This window comes from Seriola dumerili, unplaced genomic scaffold (genome assembly GCF_002260705.1).
Source record: "Seriola dumerili isolate Sdu_G_001 unplaced genomic scaffold, Sdu_1.0 BDQW01000149.1, whole genome shotgun sequence".
NCBI classification, from domain to species: domain Eukaryota; kingdom Metazoa; phylum Chordata; class Actinopteri; order Carangiformes; family Carangidae; genus Seriola; species Seriola dumerili.
The window spans coordinates 13120967-13147031 of record NW_019174404.1 but is presented as its reverse complement, the minus strand read 5'-3'; the positions used below and the strand labels follow the sequence as shown (position 1 = coordinate 13147031).

Below are 26065 nucleotides of genomic sequence, written 5' to 3'. Positions count from 1 at the left end.
TGTGTGCTAACTTCTTTCTGCTCCTCTAAAAAATACATTAAAAAGCTCTTATTTCATGAAGGGAAATTGGATAGCCTAGTTAGTTTATAGCAGTGGCTCTGCCAGGGCTTAAGGAAAGCAAGGGTGTTGATGGAACATTTAGAAGAAGAGAGAAGTCATATCTCAATTCACTGCCGCTCAGACCGTGTGTGTTTTCAAGCAAGCACAGAGGAATTTAAACTGACAGTCTTCAGCATTGGCTGACTTCTGAGTGGCGCGAACAGCCACTGCAACACAAGATCAACAATAAGCCTGTCAGACTCATACAGTAAATGACTTGTCTCACTGCATGAGCCAAGAGATATTTAGCATTAAACAAGTCAAAAACTAAATAAGAGGTGGAGCGTAATGGGGCACATATAAAAAGGTAATGAACAAATACAACATGAGCAAATACAGTTCCAATAAAACCAGTAAAAATCTCAATATTTGGTAGTAACTTACATGCACCCACAAATTTAAATATGGCTAGTCTGCAAAGAGACAAGAAGAGCGTGTCTCTCTATTCTGAGGACAAAACTCTGTTTCAATCTAATTCCCAGGCAGTGGCGATGCCCTCAGGTCAATCTATAGAGTGTATAATACAACGATTCCACAACAGTGCTGTGCTAATTACATGGAGCACATACAATCCTCATAATCCTCTCAACCAAGCATCACGGCCACATCCAGCCCTCAGTGAGGGGCTGCAAATACCGCTGTACAATTAGCAGAAGAGAGCCACTGCTGAACCAAAATTAACAGTACACTCAGGCCAACGCTGGAGAGATCCCACAAATAACTAACTGTTGGTAAGTAGACAAGTAATCAGGAAAACACAAATTTAGTATGATCATTTCTACATAAGTTGTTGTAACAAATTTTTAGTTTAGGAGTTAGAAAAAAAAATTGTTAGACACACATTTTGTCTAAAAACGTTTAAACTTAACACACTGCTTAAACACTTAACACATCTACAGTAAATGACTGAAGTTATTTATACATCAAACACCTGTTCACATCTCAGATTTGAAAGAGGAAATGCTCTTTTCATTGGTTTGTTAAATGTTACACGTATCCATATTAATAAAATATCATGAATATGGGACACAAAAATACAACATATTAATCAGTATTTCCTTTTATTATGTACAAATTCCAAATAAGTGAACATGATCACTAAGCCTACAAAAATATTGCACTTCTATTATTACTGTGGTGTTCTTGAAAAAAAAAAAACAAATTAACAAATATAAACATTAACTTCAATAAATTACTGAAGTAATTGACATGTACAATTTTAGTAATTAATTTTTTCATATTTGATAAATTGACTAGTGAATATTATATAAGTGTCAAATTAATATAGAAATACTTTTCTGAAATTTGGCAGATTACCTAAAGGGAGACAACATCAACTGAAACTAAAACATGTTTTAAACAAATGATTTGCAACAGAGTTGAACATGAAGAAGAAAAGTTTAAATGTTTAATAATGTTTCTCCTGGTGGCAATGAATATGACTCTATATTTGAGGGAAACTGCATTTGTAGGGAAAATGATTCAAAAATGAAAAAGCTCAATGTCTCCTAAAATCTAACGATAATCACATATTTATATGTTTAATTAACAGAAATGGTAAAGTGATGAAAGAACTGCTTAAAAACTAAATATTAGTTGTGTCTTCTAATTTAGAGATGTACTACAATGAAAAATATAAATACACTTGAACTGATAATATCTGACATGTTACAGAAATACCCACTTACTGTTGTATGTGGAATTTTATATCAAGATGTACCTGAGAAAAATTGAACTTGTATAATACATCTTAGAAAAAAAATATTACATATATGTCTAAGATATTAATGTTTAGAAGAAGTTTTGTAAAGTTTTATAAACAAATCGGTGCAGTAAAGCAATACACACTAACAGAATTCAGCTCTCTAGCTTTACACTGAACCCTTTTCTTTGAAGGATTTTTTTCACTGCCTGTATTGCTTTAAAATCTAATGAATGTTTTAAAAGTATACTGTTTAATTATGATGAAATGGAATAATAGCAGCCTAAGCACATGAAAGATCAGTTGCAAGAACACACACATATAATAAGAATGCAAGATGTCATTTGGAACAATTTTCTAGAAATTTCTCAGCAAACACTGCAGTAGAAAAATAAAATTATCTAAATGCATTGAGGGACTAAAATGTTTTTAAACATCTGACTGGTTTTCCACAAATCACAACTTCTGCATATATAGGACTTCATCAATAATATCTATTGAAAATATTAAAGACTGATATAAAAATGATCATATATTGCAACAAATCTTTGAACAAGCCCAATGTTTTCATCTGGGTTTTTCACACATTGTCAGAGATGTATTGCAGTAAAAACATTAATATTGTCCCAATAACCTGTTTCCAATAAAACATAAAACAAAAATTAAATATTTCCCTCAACATAATACAATTTATTTTGAGTCAAATGTAAGGTATAGATGGATTTGCAAAGTTATAGGACGGTGTAAGCCCAGACTGTCCCAGTAGCCAGGGGATGTTGAGACAGCAGCTTGCCTCGCGTGCCGCTGGCTGGGACAGACCTGCCAGCTCACTGAGGTTACAGGGTCCTTTTATTTGTCTTTCCCTGGCTGCAAATATTACAGTGTGTAATTTATCCTCTCCAATTCCGTGGATTCATGTTAATCTCATCTGCTTAAAATATTATTCTCATTCTCCCTGGGTGGCCCGATCTAGGAACAAAGCCATCAGCAAACAAGCTCCTAACCCAAGTGGACAGGCACCCAAAATTCCTCAAGAAAAAAAAAAAAAAATACACACTTTGCAGAGGGGAAAGCTAAATCAATCAGCCATGCTCTGAATTAAATTTATAAAGACTGGCATACATGATGTGTTCACACAATAAATCTACACACATATACACACACATGCACAGTTGCACCTGCCCTGTTGCTCTATACAGTCAGTCCCTAGGTGATTTAAAAGCCCTTAAAACAATAATCAAGAGAAAGTGTATGTTTAAGAGGGTGAGGAGGTTTTAGAGGGTATATGAAGGGAGAAAAAGAAAAGTACATCATTGCTAAAACAGGAAAAAAGTTCAGTGCCTAGACTAGTAGGATTCAAGAAACATAAAACAAGACCAGGTACTGTTAAAGGAGCAGGTGAGGAAAAAAAAGAATAACAGGAAAAAGAAAAAAGAAAAAAAGAAAGACAGCAAGGAAATAAAACTGCATCACAACAGAGGGGTTAAAAGGAGAAGTGAAAGAAGGAAGGAAAGAAAGAAACAAGGTGCACCTACTGGTTATGATAGCTGAGAGGGTCTGGAAGACAAAGTTCTGAAATGTCCATCAGTCCAGTTTTAGCATTCCAGGAATGAGAGGAAGAGGAAAGAGAAAACAATTGAGACCCGCTTCTTCCCTAAATGACAGCAGAGCACCCTCAGAGACAACGCTGCCGAAAAGCCCCTCCAGCACCGCACCCCCCAGCCTGCACAGGTATGTTGGACTCTGATGGATTGAGTGGGCGCGTGTGTGCGTGAGCATGTGTGTTGTGTATGTGTGTGTGTGTTTATGTATATATATATATATTTATATATATATATATATATGTGTGTGGGGGAGAGATTAAGAGTGTGTGTCTGAGTGTATGTAAGTGAATGCGCGTGTATGACAGAGGGAGAGTGAGAGAGAGAGTGAGAGAGTGAAGGGGGGAGGGACAGACAGACAGAGAGGTAAAGGGGGGTGAGAGAGAGAGAGCGAGAGAGAGAGAGAGAGAGAGAAAGAGAAAGAGAGAGAGAGAGAGAGAGAGAGAGAGCGAGCGAGCGAGCGAGAAGCGCAGGCAGCAGCGGGATGAGCGCTAAGATGGAGAGAGCATGAGAGCGCGAGCAAGAGGAATGACTCTTTCCATGGTCGGGATAGGGCTCTTTAAGACTCAAGGGCTTGATGAATATGGAACAGCTGCTGTTGGCTGGCTCCGAGGGGCAGGACTTAAAGCGACAGTGGGGCCGGCGGAGCACCGGGGAGGAGGGATCCAAACGCTCACTCACACACTCTGCTATGCACAACACACACACACACACGCACGCACACCACACATGGCTCACACACATAGACAAAACAACTAATCACATGAACAACAGAGATGCAACTCAGAGAACAGTCAACACACAAAGTTTCCATCTCTATTAAATTAAGAGAGTTGTGCAATTCTGGATGCTAAAATAAAAAATAAATGCAGAAAATAAAAAGAAGTAGGGGACTGTCAGAGTCAGAGACTGTAATGAGGAATTTGTGAAATAATAAGAAAAGCTTAAATAAAAGCTTTCTGTTCTGAGTTGTAGAAAATGTAATATTTATTGTATTTAATATCAAAGCAAATTATCTTTGTTCATTTACAATTTTCAGATTTTATAGAGATATTCATGTTCTCGTAGTTTCTACATCTACATCTACAAGCCAAAGCAATTTTACTCCACACAACAACAGAGAACTTTACCAAGCAGCTGACATCCCAGAACTTGACTCTGAAGATTTAAAAAAAAAAAAAAAAAAAAAAAAAAAAGAAAACTTACTGTCAACTATATGCATTTTAAGTGATCAAAATGGAGCCTGTACTGTTATATACCACATCATAAAGTAAAATCTGACACCAGCCTAAGCCACACTATAGAAGTTCCTGCAAGCAGTCTAGTGGATCTGCAGCACTTCACTTTCAAAAACCAATAGCTTTCAAACCACTAAGGACAGTAAATGTATTTATTGAGCTGTGCCACTAGCTCCATTTGCGGGTGCTACATGTGAGGGACCATTGTGAACCTTTCACCACCTGTGAGAGATGATCTCAAGCCATAACTCATATTCTGGAAGCCCATCAGCTTCTAAAGCAGCGGAAAATCCAGCTCTGTCTTCTCTAACCCCAGCTTTAGAACCGCCTGTGTTTCACTGTTGATCAAGCTCAGTAAGAATGCCGAGAATGCAGATACCATTTCACAGTCAGTGAGGGTCTCCATGTTACTGTATCCCCACATTATAAGAACAGAGCTTACCATGGCATCTTATTGGAGAAATGAGCAGTCCGACAATGGCTGACACTTGGCTGAGTCAAGCAGAAAGAAACAGCAGCTTGAACCACTTCTCAGAAACTCACGAGGTGCCTGAACAACGGTCTTCAGCTACTTCAGTAAAAATATGAGTGAGTGAGGAGGAGTCGAGATCTACCAGCAGAGTCATGCAAAAAGGTGTGTTATAGGTTGCTCTGCTGCTCTCCAGCTTTCTCTGCTGAACAGGAACAGTATAACCCCCGGAGAGGAATCCGGTTCCATTCATCGGCTCACGTTTCTATAATCAATGCAAAAACATCACGCAATCCCTATTGATCATCACAGGCCTATTGATGTGCAGCAATAGTGCCTCCACAGTGGCACAGATCACACAGCATCTGGTCTCTTTTTGTGACAAACACAAATGACTAAATAAATGAAAATCCAATTAAGATTGATGCCAACTCAAACACCTGTCAGTTTAATTCCTTAGAGAGAAATAAAATCAACTATCAAACAAGGTTCTCGGACTTATAAACAACACTGCACTAAATACAGAACAAAAACATTAAAAAAACAAAACAAAACATGGTTCTACATTTCACAAGGCACAAACAGGACACAAAGTTTACTGTATATTGTACTTCATTACAGACACTAGTAAATAGAATTTCAATATAATTAAAAATTCAAATCTGTAGCTGCAAGCTGTAGTAAAACAATCTATCTATCCCATTCGGGATGTAAAATTCTTTAACTTTAAATTCCTCATTTTGTGTCAAATGAGTCAACTCACATCCTAGTAGTAGTAACAGCTGATCCAGCATGGTTTTAGACACTAAGTTACAACCAGACAGAAAATCACAAGAGGTGATACTCTCTCGTGACACACTGCAATATTACCCTGGTATCTAGGCTGTGTACTTTTTTCATGTTGATAACTGCTTCCATTTGATATATTATACATTTCTGCATATTTTCCTTTGGCCTTGTAAGGCTTTCGACTGACACCAAAGACTTTTGTCACGCAGTGTGAGCTATGAAAGCCCTGCTGCTGCTATCATTGCTTCTTATCAGCTCTGTTATGAAAAAATCACGGCGTATGACAGTTGATTTGACAGGAAGGGATCTGATACAAATAAAGAATAGTGCTGCGCTGGGCAAACACTCCATCACATGTGGCATGACAAAGTTAGTGCAATACCTGAACAAAGGTCTGTGTTGATCTATCTGCTATAACATGTAGCTAATTACTTTAATTTTTGTTTTAATGATTGGGATCTCTGTTTTTAATGGCATCACACAAATCTGCTTTTATTCACTCTGTACAGCACACATGTACATGTGTGTTTAAATATATGTGTAGTGCTGCAATTACAAAAACACGCTATAGAAAATTAGTTTGTCAAAATAAGAAAAGTCATTTTAAGTTACTTAAGCGAAGTACAGTGCCTTTAAGCAGTAGTAACCCATAGTGACTTGTATTGTATGTAAGACTGATAAAATTACATCTGTTAGTGTCATGAAAGAAGAATAACTCCACTGATCAAACAGTTTTAAAGAACTCAAGACACATGACATCAACCAAGGTATTCCAATTTACATGGGGCTGAAGTTTAACTAACACTGAGGCAGTTGAGCAACATGAAGCCTCAGCTTTCTGATGGTTAATAAAGATAGTGTTGTTTTAATCAACTCTCTTACTGACAAGTTAATTTTTAAGCTACATGTAATTTCCTGGTCATATGAACAGGTTTGGTCTGGGAAAAAGAGCATGAAAGCTCTTAACCTAGCATCCTTAAATTTGCACTTAAAAAAAAAAAAAAAAAGAATTAGCAAATAAATCTGCATGGTTAGTGATCTGCATTAAACAGTTTAACCTCAGAATTTCTCTGGTCATAATCAGACAACACAGGCCTTAGACTCGTTATATTTAACCTTTTCATGCATACAGTAATGGTCAAATCGATAACGTAACTCAGTCACCATTCCCAGAGGAATAGGTACAGTGTTGCAGGTCCGCGTGCACAGCACATGCCTCAATTAGAGCTAAACCGCGCGCGCATTGATGTAATTTACAGTACAGCTACAGGTGCGTCAAGGCTAAATTTAAAACAGGATAAAAATAAAAAAATCTTCAAATTGAAAAGAACACAGAGCAGGGAAAAAAACAAAGTACTATGTCTGGCATGTGTAACAGGAAGAGAAACTACGGCTGACGATGAATGTATAGTGTACCTTACTCGGACAAGTCATGTCACATCCCCGGTTGAGCACAGCGCACTGTGGAAGTGGTGTCTCCAGGTTGTGGTGGTGGTGGTGGTGTGGCTCTGTATGTCTGAGCGCGCCGCTTAACTGCCACACACCGCAGCCACACTATCAACTCCTCCTCCGGCGCGCGCCCAGTGCCTAAACCAAACACCTCCACCGGCAGCAGGACTCGGGTGATCGGGGTCAAATTGGCTTCAAAGAAAAAAGTCTGCTACGAGGGAAAAAATACCGTTATGCCAGCTTGTCTTAAGACTTTAGCTCCCACTTTTTGTTTGATGGGCTATGTTAAAAAAATATCACTTAATTTTGAGCGTATGTTATGTTGTATTATTCGACAGTTACTATTTTATTTTACTGCTCCATGAATTCCTGTAGGGACCCCAACTGGTAAGGAGGAAACGCAGTATAATTTTGGGCAGCGTGTCCTTCGTTAGTGCCTCCATGTTTCTGTACAGCTGTTTGGAGTCTATTGACTTATATCTGAGGCTCTAATTTTTTTTAGTTTATTTTGCCTCTCTGTCCCCATCAACCACAGGGTGTGGCGGGTACATTTGCACCTGAGAAAAGGGCAAGTGACAGCAGACGTGCAAAAGGTTGAACACCATGGCAGTCGGTTGGTTTCCACTGTTGAATAAATAACGGGACAATAGCAGCGTCGCGTCTGTTGCCGAGATCAGTCAATGTATCACATAACCCAGGTGTTCACAAACTTCACAAACTCAATTTGATTACAATTTTAGGGGGTATGTAAATAATGTTTTGAATGTAGTTTGGTATGTAGTTGTCTGTGAGATACTGTAAGGACCATCATGTGAAAGTAAACTGTGAAACAAAGCATTTTATACATAATAGTGAAATTTGAAATTTGCTGGTGGACCTCATAGTGTCCCTCTTCTTGACCTCCAGGCGTCCTCAGATCTAATGTCAGAGTTATGGCAAAGCATCACATATGCACATCAACATGCAAAAACAATGTAAAAAATACATTTTCCCAGCAGCACACCTGACCCTTCAACTTATGTAGTCATTTCATGAATGTGACAAGAGAGATTTCGATTTGTTGATATGTACTCTGTTCCGTCCTGTCTCGTGAAAGGTTTTCTTCCACACATTTCAAATTTTCCATCATTGACTGACTGCCTCAGCTGTGGACCAGAGCATAAAGCCAGCTGACAGCAGTAACCGACTCTATCATCTCCACTAGAGGGAGGGCTATCTCACAACAAGGCCACCAAGGAGCTGCAGCAGAGGTACCTTTATTTATTTATTTTCCCAGGGTGATAGTGTAATTCATAAACTGAATGAATGACAGTCAGGACAGTGCCAACAACCAGGCACACAATGGAGACTCGACTACATTTACTTCTGAGCACAAAAACCTATCCATTACAAACGTGTAATTATTGTCCTTAATAGATTAATTCATGCTGAAAGATAGAAATGGGTTCCAGGCTATTGATGTAATCATTTCACTGAGGAAATTAAGTGACATTAAAAGAATGATATTGTCACCGTGAAAGTATCATTGATTCTTTTCGAATGCAATTAACTGTATTTGAAAATGGGACCTGCACATTGAGCTGCGCAAGGAGCACTGAGGATCACTTCATTTGTGAGAGATATAAAGACCAAATTATCCCATCAAAGAGAAAATCTATAAATGTAATGGCACAGCGCTTCTGCACTAAGGAATGACAACAGCAGTTCCCTCTGTTAGGTGTATTAACTACCAGTGAGCGGCTCTCAACAATGCACAGAAAGCTTACCCAGACTGTGAACTAAAGGAGAATATCGCCCAGTTTAAGAATTCACCTGTGAATTTTTACTGGCTTACATAAACAATACTCTCGTAAAAGTAGGACCCTTGAGATGTAAAGCTCAAATATGTAATGTCACTGAGATATTGCCTGGAACCATGATTGCTAATAAGCAGGAGAGTTGTTTTATGGAGTCGTAGAACTTTTTTCAGTTTTACACTCAAGATTTTTGCATAATGCAATTCAAACTATAACTGAAACGATCAGTTTATTAAATCAATGAGTTAATCTGCTGAAAATGAACCAGCTACTTTGATAATTAAGTCCTTTTTTAAGCAAAAGCGCCAAACATTCCCAAGTTCTGGCTCCTCAAATGTGAAAATTTCTGTTTGATATCATTGTAAACCAAACATCTGACTGCTGGTCAGGCAAAACAAGCAATTTGAAGACATAGCTTGGCTTTCAGGAAACTGTGACAGATTATTTTCGGAAATTTTCTACACTAAATGAGTAGTCAGTTAATCGAAAAAACTGTTGGCAGATCTAGTTCAAACTGATCTGAACTGCTGCTGGTGTATGACATTCACTTTTCTGTGTTGTTGCAATATGATCCACAAAAAACCATATTCATATATTTGAATACTGGAATCAGCTGATTATCCCTGTCAAATGTAATTTTATGAGATTTTCTTATGATTTTCTGAATGTCACTCATGTAAATTGTGATAATGGCAGTCATCAATGTGGCCCATAAGAACAAATTTCTTTCTCTCCTGCCTGCTTCTTTGAACTCTGATGGGAATATGATTAGTGCACTGACTGGACCCATGGCACAAGTCAAGCTCAAGCACTTTTGATTCAGAAAGAATGAAAGATCACACTCTGATTCACATTTGTGTGCATTGTTTTTAACAGTGGAATAAACTATACAGGGGTATACATGAACTCTATATTTTCGTAGTACCTGTTTTGCGTGTGTTGTTTTGTTGACTTTCTACAGTTGTGCAGTGAGTTTTGATGGATTCCAACAAAAGCGTGTTTGTGCAGTGGTTGCTGGTCCACACAGCTCCCTAACCCAATTACAGTGTTGGTAATCCAGTGAAAAGAAATTTAGTGAAGAGGCAGAGGGAAAGGCAGAGAGGGAAAAACATAAAACATATCAAACACAACTACTGATATGATGTCCAAGCATCAGAGGAACCAGGCATCAATCTCCAGTCCTGGTCAAAAATGCTGCATAATTCAAACCCAAACGTTTTTCTTTGTGCAATAGATCCAGATCAGAGGGTCTGAAGCATCTCTCCCTCCACCTGCTGTCAGCCACCCTCCATCCCACCCTCGCCTAAATTTCATTTAGGAGACATCTTTCTCCCTTACCCCCTCTCTCTCATGCTTTCTACGCTGCCGTCTCTCCTCTCTCTTTGAATTCAGTGCGCCATAGCCCTTAGATTTACTTGCTTAACAAATATGGACAGGGGGCCTAAGTGGTTTTTGAAATCTTCGAATGGACTTTGGAGTGCCTGTGCTGTGCTGGGTGACAACAGTCTCTCTGTCTCTCTCTCTCTCTCTCTCCCCCTAACTCATATGTGTGTGTGTTTGTAACTGGGTGTGTTTGTCTGGTTGTCTGTCTGTTTATGTTTATGTCTGCGCGTGTGTGCGCATACGCACGTCTATGGCTTCCCCATGCTCTCACAGACTCCCTGGCTGGGAGATGGCAGCGCTGGGTGGAGCGGCAGTCTGGAAATGAGATAAGGATGTCTGATTCATAGGATCTGACAGGAAATCTATACTCTGCAATGTTTATAATCCAGCCATTACTACACAGCCAAATGAAAGAACAATAATCCAATCATTTACTCCATATTTACCTGAGGCAGATTCTCGGCTTTAAAGGCAAAGTGCACTGCGCGGTGACGGAGGCTGTAAAAAGGCTGATGTGGGTGAGAGTGTGGAGGGGCAGTTTTAAGCTAAGAGAGAGGAGGACATTGAGTTCTGCGAGGATGGACCGTCCTCTGGGGAGATGTGTGTCAACAGGAGATGGGATGGTTCACCTGTGTGCACTCTGCGGGGTTAAGGGTCACTCATTACTCATCATTAAGACCCCACTGATTTATGAGTAACTAACAAGAAAGGGAGTAACTAGAGTTTATGAAACATGAGGTTAAAGGTTACAGAGCTGAGCTCTAAAATTTCCCTCAATGAGTCTGGAGAATAAAAAATCCTCAAGTCAGATGTACTGTATTAACAAAATGCTTCTACTATTACAGAGCTTATACAGTTTAAAGAGGAGGTGTAATTTGACTGCCTCACACTGATCCTGTGTCATCTACAACAGAGAAGTCCATGGAGGTAATGTCTCTCCATAAGCATAGAGGAATTCTCTGGCGGGGGTTTACTTATCATAGAGTCTTTCATGGACAGTATGAGCTGCTCTTCATTGTGTAAGAGGGGGGAGGTTTATCTTATTTGGAAAAGTGAAGGGGGCCTGCCCTTATCTGTCAATAAACAGTAATTAGATTTTGTGGCCGATAGCGTCGATTGGTTTCTAATCTAGCTGTCGCCCTAGACGTGTGTAATTAAAATCCTGATTGATAAAGGGGCAGAAGCCCGCCCACGCCACCACTTTACCAGACCCTACCCCCGACCCCTTCAAAACACAAACAAGAGAGAGATATGAAAGAAGGCCTGGGGAGAAAACTGCACTTCCTATTGATCAGCTCTATCTGCCTTCCTATCAATGCCCTTTTCCCACAATGGAGAGGCTAGTACAAAGGTTTCCCACGTTAAACTTCATAGCTAATCTTCATCCGCCAGATTTTATCCTCCCTAAAAAAATAAAACCAAAACAACCAACATTTTACCTAAAATGATAAAAACTGGCGACTGGCGTTCATACCACGAAATGTGAACACATGTGACTGTGTGAAATTCCCTGTGTAAAATAAGAAATTAAACCATGCTCACAACTAATGAGGAAATGCTTACTGTATTTGTAATGCAATCAAGGAAAAACATGCCTTAGGTGACACAGAGATGAAAAAGCAACATTGCATTTTATCTATTTAACTAATGGGCCTGTGAACACAAAGATAAGATCCAGACAAACACACATACATAGGTCTACACACACACACACACACACACACACACACACACACAGGTGAATGTCAAATGTGCATCACCACGCATTAGACAAATAAGGTAGTACCTTCAAGTCAGAGGACTCCCACAGAGAGTGGCCAGGCTGAAAGATGTTCAAAAACACTGCCTCCAGACTTCACTGTCATCAGGGTCTGTACAGACAGACAAACGAGGAAGAAAGGCTTCTTGCTGTCTAAGTTCTAGAGAAAAGGGAGAGTGAAGAAAGTGAGACAGTGAGAGAGGAGAGCGGGAAAAAGAAAGCATCAGGCAAAGAGGTGTCCAGCTAATTGAGCTTGCACATTTAGCTGCTTCAGTCAGTAAATATCTCATCATGACCCAAAACCTCTGAGCGGTTCCATAACGGCATGAGAGGAACATAATCTGTTTTATGGAGTAAAATTTTGCCTGGCTGTCTGCAGGATTCTTTAAGCTGTGTAAACTGGGAGAGTGTGCAGACCGCAGGCCTGTGACCTTTCCTGTCTGACACTGGTCACCTGCTGTCACGTGTGAGGGCTGACCCACAGCAGTGAATGATGGCTGCATACTCTGCTTCACCTCCCGTCTGTGACACATACGCACTGGCAAACACACACACACACACACACACACACACACACACACACACACACACACACACACACACACACACACACACACACACACACACACACACTGTGGAGCGGATAAACCACCTCTCACTCAACAGCACACCAATGTTCCTTCCAGATCAGGAACATAATAAATCACAAATTAGATGTGTGTGAGTGTGTGTACTTCGAGGGGGTGGGCATTTTAAAAAGCACTGGTCCAGTGCTTAATTTGGGTCTTAATGGAAGGCAAAATTTCCAAAGGAAAACTTTCATTGGCCACAAAATGACTTTCCGTAGTTTTCACTTTCTTACACTGTGAGAGAGATTGAGATTGATATGTGCTGGCAGAGCAGTGCTAGCCCATGCATGGTGTACCTCATTTAACTGATTTCTGTAATTTCCTCACTAAACAGAGAATAATAAATGGTTACCTAAACAAATGAAAAATAGACCATCGAATAATACGCCAAAAAGGCTGTTTAAGTTCTTAATCACAAGGCAAAGAGCATTACTTGTGTTATAACTATAAAACACCCGTTATAGAGTAATCATTCATGCTTTGTTCTAGGCAGTATTTTGCCTTATAGGGCATTGTTAGTACCTCAAGTGTAGCAAGGATGTTATCTTCTAAAAACCACACAATACATACGTAATCAAAATGACATAATTGTATTATGTGTCATGCACTACAGTATATCCATTCCAGTATATCTAATGACTTGTACTGTTAAGAGTTCAGATTTGAGTTTTTAGGATTTATTAGACATTTCAATACCAAAATATCATGCATTTTGTTGTTATAATACTAATACTAATATTTGTTTCTATTTCAGTCCACTTAACACAATGCATAATACAAGACTATAGAAAATGCTTTAAAAAAATCAAATCATTTGAAGATAGATATAGATTTTTTTTTTTTTTTAAATCATAGATTTGATTTTTTATTGCATTGCATTTTTATGTACACAGGGTGGAATATAACAAAAGACCTTTAAGTATAGATGGTGGACACCTCAAATGTAAGCATTAACTTACATTTTTAAATGACCATAATAAATCGACATCTCTCTGCCAGTCTCAGGAATAACATTATAAACATTTACAAAACTTACATTAACTGAAAGGCAATTGTATTTGATTGTATGCTATTGTATGGGTGTTGCTGTTATTGTGTTTCCCTTGTATGCAATCTCTAATAAAACAAACATATATATATATATATATATATACACAGGCATGACTTCATGATCAATTATGATTTTATCAAGATGTGAAATACATGTGAGCTTTCTCATGATATATGCACATCTATATGCATATCTAATGCATTTAAATTAAATTTTTACCCTTGACAAACTTTGAAAGAAAGCTCCTGGATATAGAGAAACCTTGTCATCTTGTGTGAATCAATGTGATTGGAGATCAGTTTCTCCTTTAGATTCTTCTTAAGAATTACTTCTCTCCTGATAATAAGGCCAGCTTTCCCCGTGGTGCCACAACAGTGGAGTGACCTTGTTACCAGGGTGCCATGTGTCACAGTGGGGGGACCCAGAGGGAGAGGATGGGTCGAACAGATCATCTCCCTGTATGCCTGGCACCCGTGCCCTACCCTTCCTGCTCCCACCACAGGCCCAGCACCAGAGAGGCCGGTGCAGGGAGACGAGAAGCTCCAGGCTCTGGAGAACATGACTCCAATTAAGCTGTGGAAGCCTGGCTCACGCTCCACTGCCTCAGCCCAGTTGTCCTACACGGGAAGACACACAGCCAACCCAGGGAAATGAACTCTGTCACCGTAGTCAAGATAGTCACTGAGAGACTTAGATTATGCTTTACAAACAATTTGTAGTAGATAAGGACTCGCTGTGATCCATCAAGACACCGCAGAATGAAACTGAGAATAAAATTCTGATCAGTGCGGTTGAGATACAGTCTTAAACAATGTAAAAATTTAACTCAAACCACAAGGGAAGAGCAACAGCGATGATAGCTTGTTTCCTGTTTTGAGATCCCTGGAGAAAAAATGCGGAGAGTTAAGCACACAGTAATAGATGAGAGCGATTGAGAGGCCTCGTTTCCCCCTGTGATTAAAAATGTATGTTGCCACACGCAGCCTTTGGTGTGGAACTCTCCTGGAAAAGGAGCTGGTTAATATTCAGGCCCATGTCTGGCTAATGTCTTAAAGTGATAAATAGGAGGGGGTTGCTGCCGTTTGATTGTTCTTCACAGGCAGTCTGGGAGCAGCAGCACAGGGGGATTTAAGGTGGAGGAATCCTCTCAAAGCTCCTCATTCATTCACTCTCAGACGCCCCATCATTAATTGGGCCTGTCGACATGACTCCTCTGTACCCAGGGCCACTGGCAGCTACCATGGTGGATGAGCTTTTTAAGACAGTTCAAAAGAGTCCTTGCCTCATGAAAGGCATTCAAATTACATGAAATTGCATTCATGTCAAGCCTTGCAGGCATATTCATACAGTACACTGGCATAATGTCTTGTTTCGTGCCCTGCATATCTGTGTGACTATATAATCGTCCTCTTGGGAACAAGTCACACTATAAAGAGTATGCTTTACAAACTATTAATACATAATGGTTCATTTTTCAAATGACTGAATACATACATACAGTATATACAGCACTGTATGGTGTCAAGGAAATTTGCTTCACTGTAATGTAAATATAGCATCTCTTTTCTAATTAAATTTGTGGCATAATAAGCCCAGGAGTAACTGACATTATTGAAGATAATATTTCCATAACAAACCAATTTTGTTTCTTGCTAAACAGCATGAAATATTCTGCATGAAAACATAAAAATCCACAGGGCGTCAATAATATTATCGGTGCCAATAAAGACTGAATGAAGTCGGAAGAAAACTTGTTTGAAGCATTCATATGTAGACCGGATGTATCTGCATGTTCATTTTTACCCATAGTGGAAAAAAAAGACTTGTGATCAAGCCGGAGTCTAAAAATGACTCTTCCACACAGGCTTTACAACTAAAGTGCATGACAGACTAAATCTAAATGGGTAGCTGAACTACAATATGTGCAGCAGTTATCCCTTTGGCACAGTTTCCACTTTGACAGTTATCTCCCTGTGTAGGTATAGCTATGCAGGACAAGGTGAGTCCAGCCTTCAAAACTTTGTGATTTCTACTGATGTGCGGTTGGAAGGTGATAGCAGAAGAAGGTGGCCAGATTTGGTTCATGATGTCAACCATGTGATACTTTAGTATTTATAACCATTAGGGGCTGTATATGTGTCATGCAGTACAGCGTGGGCTTTTTTTCAGGATGGCCATTGGCCTACTTCACTTCCATCCTTGTCTGACTGTTTCCTCATGCCAGGGCTGATAACCCCTATATACTTCAAGAGAACTCACACTTTAAGAGGTTCCTAGCTGTTGTAGGTGATGCTTATTAGTTTTAACACTTTTTTTAATATTTGGGATTTAAAGGCATCTAATGAGTGTGGGCCTAGGATTGACATTTTTTTGTGTGAAAGCTACTGAACACAGCAGATTAATTACTGAAGGAGGGCGCTGATCCGCAGGTCATGGTCAGGACCCGACCATGTAGAGTAAAGCCGCCAAATGTTTAGCAGACAGCGCAGCACTGGACTGAGATTGAATGCTCATAATTAGGGCCTCAAACAATTCCTGTTGTCTCCATATATCTAATAATCTATCCAACTCTTGCGATGTCATTCTATGCGTTTCTCTTTTTTTTCATATTGAAGCGATTTGCAGTCTCACTTTTTCTCACTCTTTACATATTTCACTATCTTTTGCAATCATACACTCATTCAGTACCCTCCCATTACTTTCTCCCCTCCTCCCCTCCCTGTCGTGGAAGTGGTTTCTGTTATGGCAGTGGGAAGGCTACCCGCAGCGGGAGAGATCCTAATTAACAGCCTATTCATTTGTGTGGAGCGGAGGGCTCCTGCTTTCTGAGCACTTGTTTTATGGTGGCGCTAGGGAGCCCTGTCCAGGGATTTGGAGGGGGATAATTGCCTTTGCCGCAGGCTGCAGTAATCTGGTCGGCTAATTCATTATTTTAATAAGTTAGCTTCTCCTCGGGGGTGTGCTAGCTGCGCTGCGCCTCAAACCTTGGTGGTGCACCTCGTTATTGTGGCGCTCTTTTACACCGCCGCCCGCACGGGGTTAATAACTGTTATTAGCCTCTCTCCTCAGCCTGCAATTTCTCGTTTAACTGGGGCGATTCAAACGAAACCTTTGCGAGCATCTAATAATCAACCTCTCTGGAACCAGGGGTAATCCCTACGAAGGGGTCCATATAGTGGAGAGGGGTAATGGATGCAATCGCCTGAGTGCCTTCGCCTCCACTCCTTTCATTATGGCTCCTGATGTTGTTTTTGTTGTCGACACTGCTGTTGTTTTTACTCAGTTCCTCCAAAATCATTTGAGGGAAGAAATATTTGCCTTGAGCAAGGGAAATGGATCAGATTTATACATACAAATAAGATGATCATTAGGTTTGCGTAACTAATGGCTTCATTTAGGCCATAATCTTCCATCTCTCTAATAGGCTATGCAGTCAGTAGGATGTGTGCATGTGCATGTGCCTGTGTAGAGGCAGGCAGGTTTAATGACTCCAGTGCAGTCAGACATTTTGTGCATTGACTGATTAAAAACCATGTCATTTCAACAGGAAGGGAATAAAAACACGGCTTCATGAATAGAAGTATTTGAAAAATCCAATATTGGAGATGGTGATGGCTAGATGTTTGAAGGAAGCTGCTGTTAAAATCCAATTATGAGTACAGCACAAAGTGGTTAAAGGGTTTTGAATGCAGCCATTGGATACATTATTTCACTTTGTGACGAAAAGAGATACCCTAATTCACTTTTGAGAGAAAATACAATGTGGACAAGGCAATCCTATTATGCGTCCCTAGATATCCCTGCTTTACATCTGCCTCTGACAAAGTCCATCACTGTGGCTGAAGGAGACAAAACATTCAGACCGTCCTTAACAGAGAAGTTCAAAATGTTTTGGAGGCCATTTGCATTTCAAACCTGCATGTGATTGCATTTAACAATTTAATACATCTTCATTTCAACATGTATACCAGGGCAAATCAGAAATGCATGTTTCCCCCTCTAACTGTATCTTAATAACGATCTCTCCTGAGTGTTTTGTATCCTCTGTGCACTGCAGGAAAGTGAAGGCCTCGGTCCACATGCTCTGTGTGGCTTATGTTCCATCCTGTAGGCTCGCTTGTTTAGCTGTCATCATGCTGTGACCTGCCAGCCACTGTGAAATGAGCTCCTGGATATTAAAGAGGCTATCTCTTCATCTGTACTTAACCATAGTGGAGTGACACATCACATGAACCTGGGCCCTGTAAAGGAGAGGGGCAATAACTTCTAGGATGGAAAATGTTGAAATGAGTGAGGCCACGATCTGTGGTCAGTCATATGACTGAAAGAACAACATTTCCACTAATATGCATTCTCATCAACCCAGCAACAAGCTATTAAATCACCTGAAGTATTGCACAATGTTTATCCAAGAGAGTGACACTCTGCAAATGGCTCTGCCTGATCATTTAGCACTTTTATCTGCATCTAAAAGTTAAACCTGTGCTTAGCCACAGCCCCCTCTGCACACAGGAGTGGTGGTTGTGCTCCATAAAGTACGCACATGATAGTAAATGACCTGGTTCACTATTAACTATTATCCACTTAATGTCCTTCCTGGCTTGCCACATGTGGAGCTTTGGCTGAGCGCTGGCCTCTGGGGCTGCCTGGGGCTCGTTCAGGGCCATGGTTTTTCAAAGCCCACACTGCCATCTGCTAGACCAGCGTCCCTGCGCCTCTTCTCGGGCTGACGTGGCTGCAGCTGGGACAGCAGAGGCCCGTGACTGTCCTACACCCAGGTGTTACCGCAGCTTCATGCATATGGATATGAAAGATTGCTATAGATCTCGGATTACATACGTGGTAGCTGACACGAGTTATAAACGCACTGCTCTGTGGACAGTATTGCTAAATGCTGTTTGTGCACAGGGGGGAGTTTCCTTATTGATTTCTTTCCTCTTATGGATATATCTCATTTGACACCTTTCTACGTGAGGCAGTATTGATCGGTGATATCAGCTGATATTTTTTTGAAGAACTGCTGGAGCGGCATTGCTCAGCACAGCAGCCCTACCCACCTTAAAGCCGCTCAGCTTAGCATAACTGGCTTCTAATGAGTGGTCCCTCCTCTCATCACACAATCCTGAGTCCCCCCCTCCCGCATTCATCAATTCTCATTAGAGAAAATCATCATGTGGAATACCAACTTTTGGCCAATATTCATCACTGTCAGACCTCATCCATAGCAGCACAATGACAGACGCAGGATCTGGGAGTGCCTAAGTAGCACTGACTTAGCTCTTTTTATTCCCTAATCTCACCCTCTGTGCTTGTGGAGCCCAAGCAACTCTCTGCAGTGAACACTCCCTGACAGCAATTACTTTATGCAAAAAGAGTGGAGGAGTTCAGTGAGTGGCGTGAGTGAGAATAAGCCTCCTCTGAACTCGGGCTGTCGGCAGGCTGCAGCATTCCAATAGGAACAGAACAGTGCGCTTCCCCTGGGCGGTAAAGGGCAGCGAGGAGGGAGGGGAGATGGACAGCTTTGTAACACTGTGATCTTGTTGTGACATCGCCCATCCAGCCATCATACGTTAAGTATACTGCTGCTGTGAAATTGTTACGTAATTACATTGATTTATTGGTATTTAGCTCATATTGAATGGTGATCTTTCCAAAATCAATTCAAACTTATACATTTATTCATATTTAGTTATTTAATTTAACTACCAGCACCTCCAAAGCATGCAAACTCAAACAACATGAGGTGGTTTGGGTCAAACTATTTCTTTTTTTTTTTTACATTCCTAGTTTTATGAACGCAACAACAAGGAGATATAATGTGTTAGCAATGTGCTAATCGAGTTATAATTAGTGAGATTTAGAGGTTGCTTGTAACCTGATTTGGTTACCTTTGGACAGAGCTTGGCTGTTTCTGGCTGTTTCCAGTCTTTATGCAAAGCTAAACTAACCGACTGCTGTCTGTAGTTATACACAGTATTTACCGTACAGAAATAAGAGTGGTATTGATCGTCTCACCTTTTCCTCTTAGAAATAAAGCAAATACAGTAAGAGTGTATTCCAAAATACTGACTGCTCCTTTAAATCCCGCCTGCATCTTTATCTCTACGTCATACGTCACACACAGATTGCCTTCGCCAGCAGTGTGTCCCCCCTCCTGTAAAAATAGCTTGTGTGTCATTCTCATAACGCTAGCAGGATCAATACATTCATTCCCATTTTAGCCGCTCTGCCCCTTTGCCCACCCACGCCCGAGAATAGGACAGCTTGCAAAACCCAGCCGCCATGTCAGCTAATCACAGCCCTATTGCTTCAGTCATTCGTGCCCCATCGTTGGCCCACACCGGCTGCCTGCCCAGCGCAGTTAGAGATTTTACCCAGAGGTCAGTGGGCTGGCCAGCTTGTCTCAGTCCAAACTCCCCTCCTGCCAGGTGGATCAGAGGGAGGCTAGTAGTTCGCCTCTCTGCTGAGAAAATGAGATCACACCACCACAATAGGGGGGCTGCCTTTGGAAGACCTTCATTCCAGGCTACAAGATAATAGCAGAAAACCATTTGCATCAACCAAGGGGACATTATAATAAATCAGACACCGTGATAAATTCTCTTAATGCTTGGCACTAACAGGTGTTAACTGACTCTCAGTTATTGTCATTTAGCAGCAGCTACAGAGCTAAAGAAGGATTCATGAAAATGTAAATTAGTGGTAACTCTCAACTGCTCCAGAGATACACAATCTTTGAATTCAGTCACGATGTCAAAGACAAATTTATATGTGCAAGCTTAAAACAATGCAAATACCAGTATAACCCTACAACACAATACAGTGCTAATCATTACAATTTATTTGCTGTTCGGTTTGGTTGCCAGGAGTCGTTACAGTAACCAGACTCATACCATACAGTTGCATACAGTCATACAGTTAGTTGTCTGTTTTTGACCATTGTTCCTTGTTGCATTACATAAGTTTACTGTTTGCAACCAATGCGTCAGTGATAAATGCAGAACTATGGAGCGTGTGTACGTATGCATAGATAGAAACTTGATGTACTGCTGCTCTGCATCTCATCTATAAGATTTCTAAATCTTTAATGAATACACACATATACTGTACATACGCGCGCACACATACTAGTGGATGCAGATTGGAACCTTGGAGGGCAACATATGATGGCCTGAGGCGGTGTCTCTGTGGTTTAGGCATCAGTCACTTCCCTCGGGCTGCCAGTGAAAACATAAACAACATTCCTCCTCTGCAGGGAAGCAGTCAAGAAAACGTATTCAATATAAAATGGTCATAACCCTAATATATTGGTACAAATGTTGATTCATTGTTCACAGGTGGATTTTGTTACCTCTGGACAGAGCCCCTTGTTTCGACTCTTAATGCTCAGCTAAGCTGCTGGTTCTAACCACATATTACAGATACAATTGCGGTACTGAGCTGACCGGCTGTTCGCTACAGCTTCAGCTGAGAGTATGTCCCAAAATGTTGAACTATTCCTTTAAGTTCTGGGCTGATGTGCTATCCCTGTGCTGTCCTATCGAGGCGAGTGAGGGAATATCCCAGGGTGATAGCTGTAAGCTCACAAAGGAGTGTTTTTCCGCCTGAACCTGTCATAAAAGCCTGTGGCCAACTTCCAGTATACCACACACACAGAAACACAGACATGTGCATTGTACACATACATTCAAATGATCTGACACACAGTAAAGGTTATTCACTATCTCATATACATCTCAGAGAAACCAGTGCACCAGTGTAGGGGCACATACTGAAGAGACATACACATACAGGCTACACACCTGACCTAAGTCCTTCATCTCTCAGCGATATAGAGCACCTGAACTTTTTCTGGGTGTGATAGATGGATGGCAGAATATCCCTGAGGGACTGGTGATTAAACAGGAAGTAGGCAGAGTCACTGAGCAGCCCAGGAGCTGGCTGACCCCTCCTTCTCAGCCGCTCACTGATCTGCTGCTACAGAGAGTAGAAGAGAGGAGGGAAAGAATGAAAGGGAGCCATAGATTATCAATAAAGTCAATATGGCATTGTGTTACACGTGCCCTCTGACTTAAGCAGGGTTACTAGCTCTGATATCCTTATTGTGATTTCTGCACGCTAGGATTCAACAGGACTGTTGGAGGAAACGGTCGTAATTTATCCGTGTTAAACAATTCGATGTTGTGTGCTTATCAGGCTTTTTTTCCCCACTCAGTAATGTTCTGATTATAGTGATTGAGAATTATTAACTAGCTGAACCATATCACACAATGATCATCTAACCCTATCATTTCTGTTAGGAGACGTAAATGAAATATTTTCTTCATGGGGTAATTTTTTTCCTTCACACAGAGGGATTTATACTTTGTGAAACAGTTAAATAAATGTAGATTTTTTTTTGGTTTTACAAATTTGAATTTTGTGTGATTTTCTTTTATTTTATATGATGTCTCATTTATATCAAATTCTCACATTAGCATGCAAATTATTCAAAAATGATCTTGCAGTCACTTTATCAAAGCATTATCTCTTCATACCTAATTAGAATTCTGGTCACAGTCAATGAAAAGCTTGTTTCAACATATACCATATCACCACTGCCTCTATACAGTAATGCCACTGAGCTGAAATCTGTCTTAGACCTGCTACTTTAATTCATCTCCAGCATTTCGTGTTTAATTTTTAGCCTTGGCTACCCACAGGGACTTTAACCCTTTCTGCTGTCTCATTTTAATCGGATGCTTTTTTGTTAAATGTTTAACTTAAATTGGGAGCCTCATAAATATTCCAAATCACTCGTCCTGTGTTTGATGAGGAAATGAGCCTCGTACCCGCCGTGATTCCCCAGGCAGGCAGGCAGGGAGGGGGGAAAAAAAGCCCTACAACTTAACTCTTGGAACTAGACCTGTGCGGCGCTCTGACAGCCTACATTAGCAAGCAGCAAATTGTTTTAACAATGTGAGGGCCGCCTTTGTGTCGAGATAATGATGATATCTCTTTTCTGTGGCGCTACATGCTACCGAGGTAATCCTAAAGGTCTCTACTGTCATCTCTGCCTGAGAGCACCTTTTATGGTCCAAAGGGACAACAGCTTGTGCTGAATATGAATCTCACTGCTCTTACATAGACTTTACATGTAACATGATGATCCCAGGTGATGCTGTAGCATGTTTCAGAGTACGTTATATATTTATAAAATTGTCTAAGACTAATAATAGTGACACAAGTGCACAGATATAGTTAATATGGTGGCTTCCTAGCAAAGGTGAAGTAGCTCCGACCTTTGAGTTAGTCAGATAGGCCAGGGCCTGTTTCAGGGTTTCTTTCTCTGTCTGTCTGTCTTTCCCTCCCGTGGCTCTGTGGTCATTAATCTTCCACACAGGTGCTGAGGACTTCTGACCCTCTGTTCCACTTCCTCCATTAGCACCATGACAGCTCCACTGTAAGGTTCATATACTCGACCGTATTTCCATCGCTCTTCTCCCACACCACTTCAACTGGTCTGGGAACTAAAATCCACTGTGTCCCCTTCACTCCTCAAAACTTCAATTACACTTGTTTCGGTGCAGCTTTATCATCCAGTCACAGCATTACACTGAGAGTTTTGGATATAAGGACTAATATTTTTTCCATACTCTGGTCTAAATTAGAATACAAGCAATGGAAATATACCATGTGAAAAATTATATATATTGACAACTTTTTTTCATACACCAATACAGTGATGATTTATTTCCTTCAAATCTTAGCTCTAGAATCAGGTCTCAACAATGATGCGACTACAGTTGAAACCATAGCCGTTATTCAAAATGTCCAAAAACAACTCAGGGCATTCAACCTCCTTGCATTAGGAACAAGAGCTGGACGTAAACAAAAAATGTGTTAAAAGACATATCATGTCTCTTTTATTAGTAAAATTGCCAATATTACGGTAAAAACCATCTACTACAAGTGAAAACCCTGCATTCAAAATATTACTTGAGCAACAGGACAGGAGTACTATCAGCAAAATGTACTTTAAGTATTAAAAGTGTACTTATTATGCAGCAGTCATAATATTATATATTATATTGTTGGGTTATTGCTGATGCACAAACATGTAAGAAGCATTTTAATGTCGTGGCTGCTCAAATTGAAGCTTATTTAAACTATTTTATATACTCTTTATTATAATCTTTTATAATAAAGAGTCAAAGAAAAGTTTTACTGTCAAATAAATGCCTGTAGGGTGTTAAAAAAGTACAATATTTTCATGGACAGTGTATAATGGCAAAATAGCAGAAAATAGTTACATTACACCACTGAGTGCATCCCTCTCAGACAAACTGCTTTCTCAGTATAAAAGGCAACTCGCAGAACAACGATAACTTAACATACAGTCCAGATACACAGTATCAGCTGTACCGTGCCAGTGTAAAGATAATGTGACAAGACCATGACATGATTTCTGAGCTCGAGAACAATATACCCGCTCTCTTTGGAGGCTCTTGTTTTTCATCAGAGTCTCTCTGGATACGTCTCAGTCAGAGCTGTGAATCTGTGCCATGTTCTAAGGTCGTGACCCCTCCTCTGAAGCCGCCTCCTGCACTGAGTTTCAGTTTCACAGCAGAGGAAGCCCCCCACACAACAGCTGGACTGGCTCACACACAAACATTTACACCTTCTCACATCACACGCACACAAGAACCCTACACTAACACATGCAGGCAGTTGTTTAACATACGCGGCATCTCTCCATGCATCCTCTCGCAGGCCGCCATACGCCCAGGCCCAAGGCAAAGGAAAACACAAATGTCAGTCAGGATGGGGAAAGGTTACAGGGAAGCCAAGAGCTCAATACTGTTAATTTGCTCCCTGGGGTTCAAGGAGTCAACCAGCAGAGTGATCTGGCTCCACTAACTCATGAGATATATCCAAAATACCAACTCCTGCGGCAGTCTGCAGACATCTGTGATAATGAAGTTCGATAAAGAGCAACTTCATGACATGTGGAGGGAGAAGTGAACTACCCACAATACATTTTTCTTTGTGATTACTCAACCAATTCCTGTGTCTATTTGAATATAAGAAGTACGAACATTTAAAATATATATTATTTTAGTGGTTTTCAAACTTTTTCTATCATGGTCGCTTGCGGAAGCAGAAATAATTCCTCCCACCCCTATATAAACCAATTTCATTTTCATCATTCATTAACAGTCCTGGAGAAAAACAAGCCATGGTAAATGTTTTTTTACTGAGATAGCACTGTCAGGAACAAACGGCATATTTGTTTTGACTTTTCAAGTGAGTTAAACACAAGGCTCTCCTGGCACACTGACAGTGAAGTCTGAACATGGTTAGTCATCATCTATTTTTCTTTCCTTCACTGATCTAACTTTACCTGTTTTGCTATCTGGATTCATTTCTTGATAGGCTTCCGCTGGCATGAGAGAACTCTGTGTTTATTTATTGTTCCAATGTTAATCAGATTTTTAAACTTCCGCCCCACATCCCCTGCCCTGCACGGCCTGTTCTGTATTATTCCATAATAATGTCATCACATCCTTTAATCAAACTTCATCCACAGTTTAATATCATGAAATACTGCACAGACTGCCATGAAAAAGATTGGATAGACTCACAAAAGTTTAGCTTATATACATTTACTGTATGTTTATAGTATAGATTGTCTATAAAACACAGGACAACTATAAAGGCTTTGATGAAACTGTTAAATGCACAAATATAATATTCAAATAATGTACTTCAACAGTTTATAGGATATTTTGCTTAAACAGTCGTATGCAGATTTGACTACAGTCCACGGCGAGTGCCCTTTTTGGGGGTGGATGTGGCGTGAACATGGTGTGTGAGGTGTGTGTATAGTCCTGGTGGTCCCATCCAGACGGTGTGTCTGACTTTCAACATGTCTCTCCTCCCCATCTCACTGAGGTCACCTCGTTGGTATCGCAAGCGCAGCAGTCACATTGTGCCTCAATGCAGACAGATTGCTTATAATAACCGTTAGAGACCTTTCATTTTTCCCTGTCAGCGATTTGCAGGATAATTTTGGCACCCTTTAAGGATTCAACTCCCCTAATAAGAGGATAAAAATAAA

At 40.4% G+C, this 26065-nt stretch overlaps 1 protein-coding gene across 9 annotated transcripts in view; it reads right to left on the bottom strand.

The window, feature by feature from the left end:
- Window positions 1–7381, bottom strand: part of LOC111225588 (steroid hormone receptor ERR2) — a 44548-nt gene extending 37167 nt beyond the window's left edge. For 3 of the 9 annotated variants that reach the window (XM_022750552.1, XM_022750553.1, XM_022750555.1), the window contains exon 1: window positions 3337–3577. In XM_022750552.1, coding sequence (XP_022606273.1) covers window positions 3337–3386 — 50 coding nt within the window. In that variant the 5' untranslated portion in view covers window positions 3387–3577. Of the gene's footprint in view, window positions 1–3336; window positions 3578–4532; window positions 4561–5082; window positions 5160–7314 lie in introns of those variants that run through there. The other 6 variants (XM_022750561.1, XM_022750557.1, XM_022750558.1 and 3 more) reach the window with 6 other exon arrangements.
- Between the last annotated feature and the right edge of the window lie 18684 nt (window positions 7382–26065).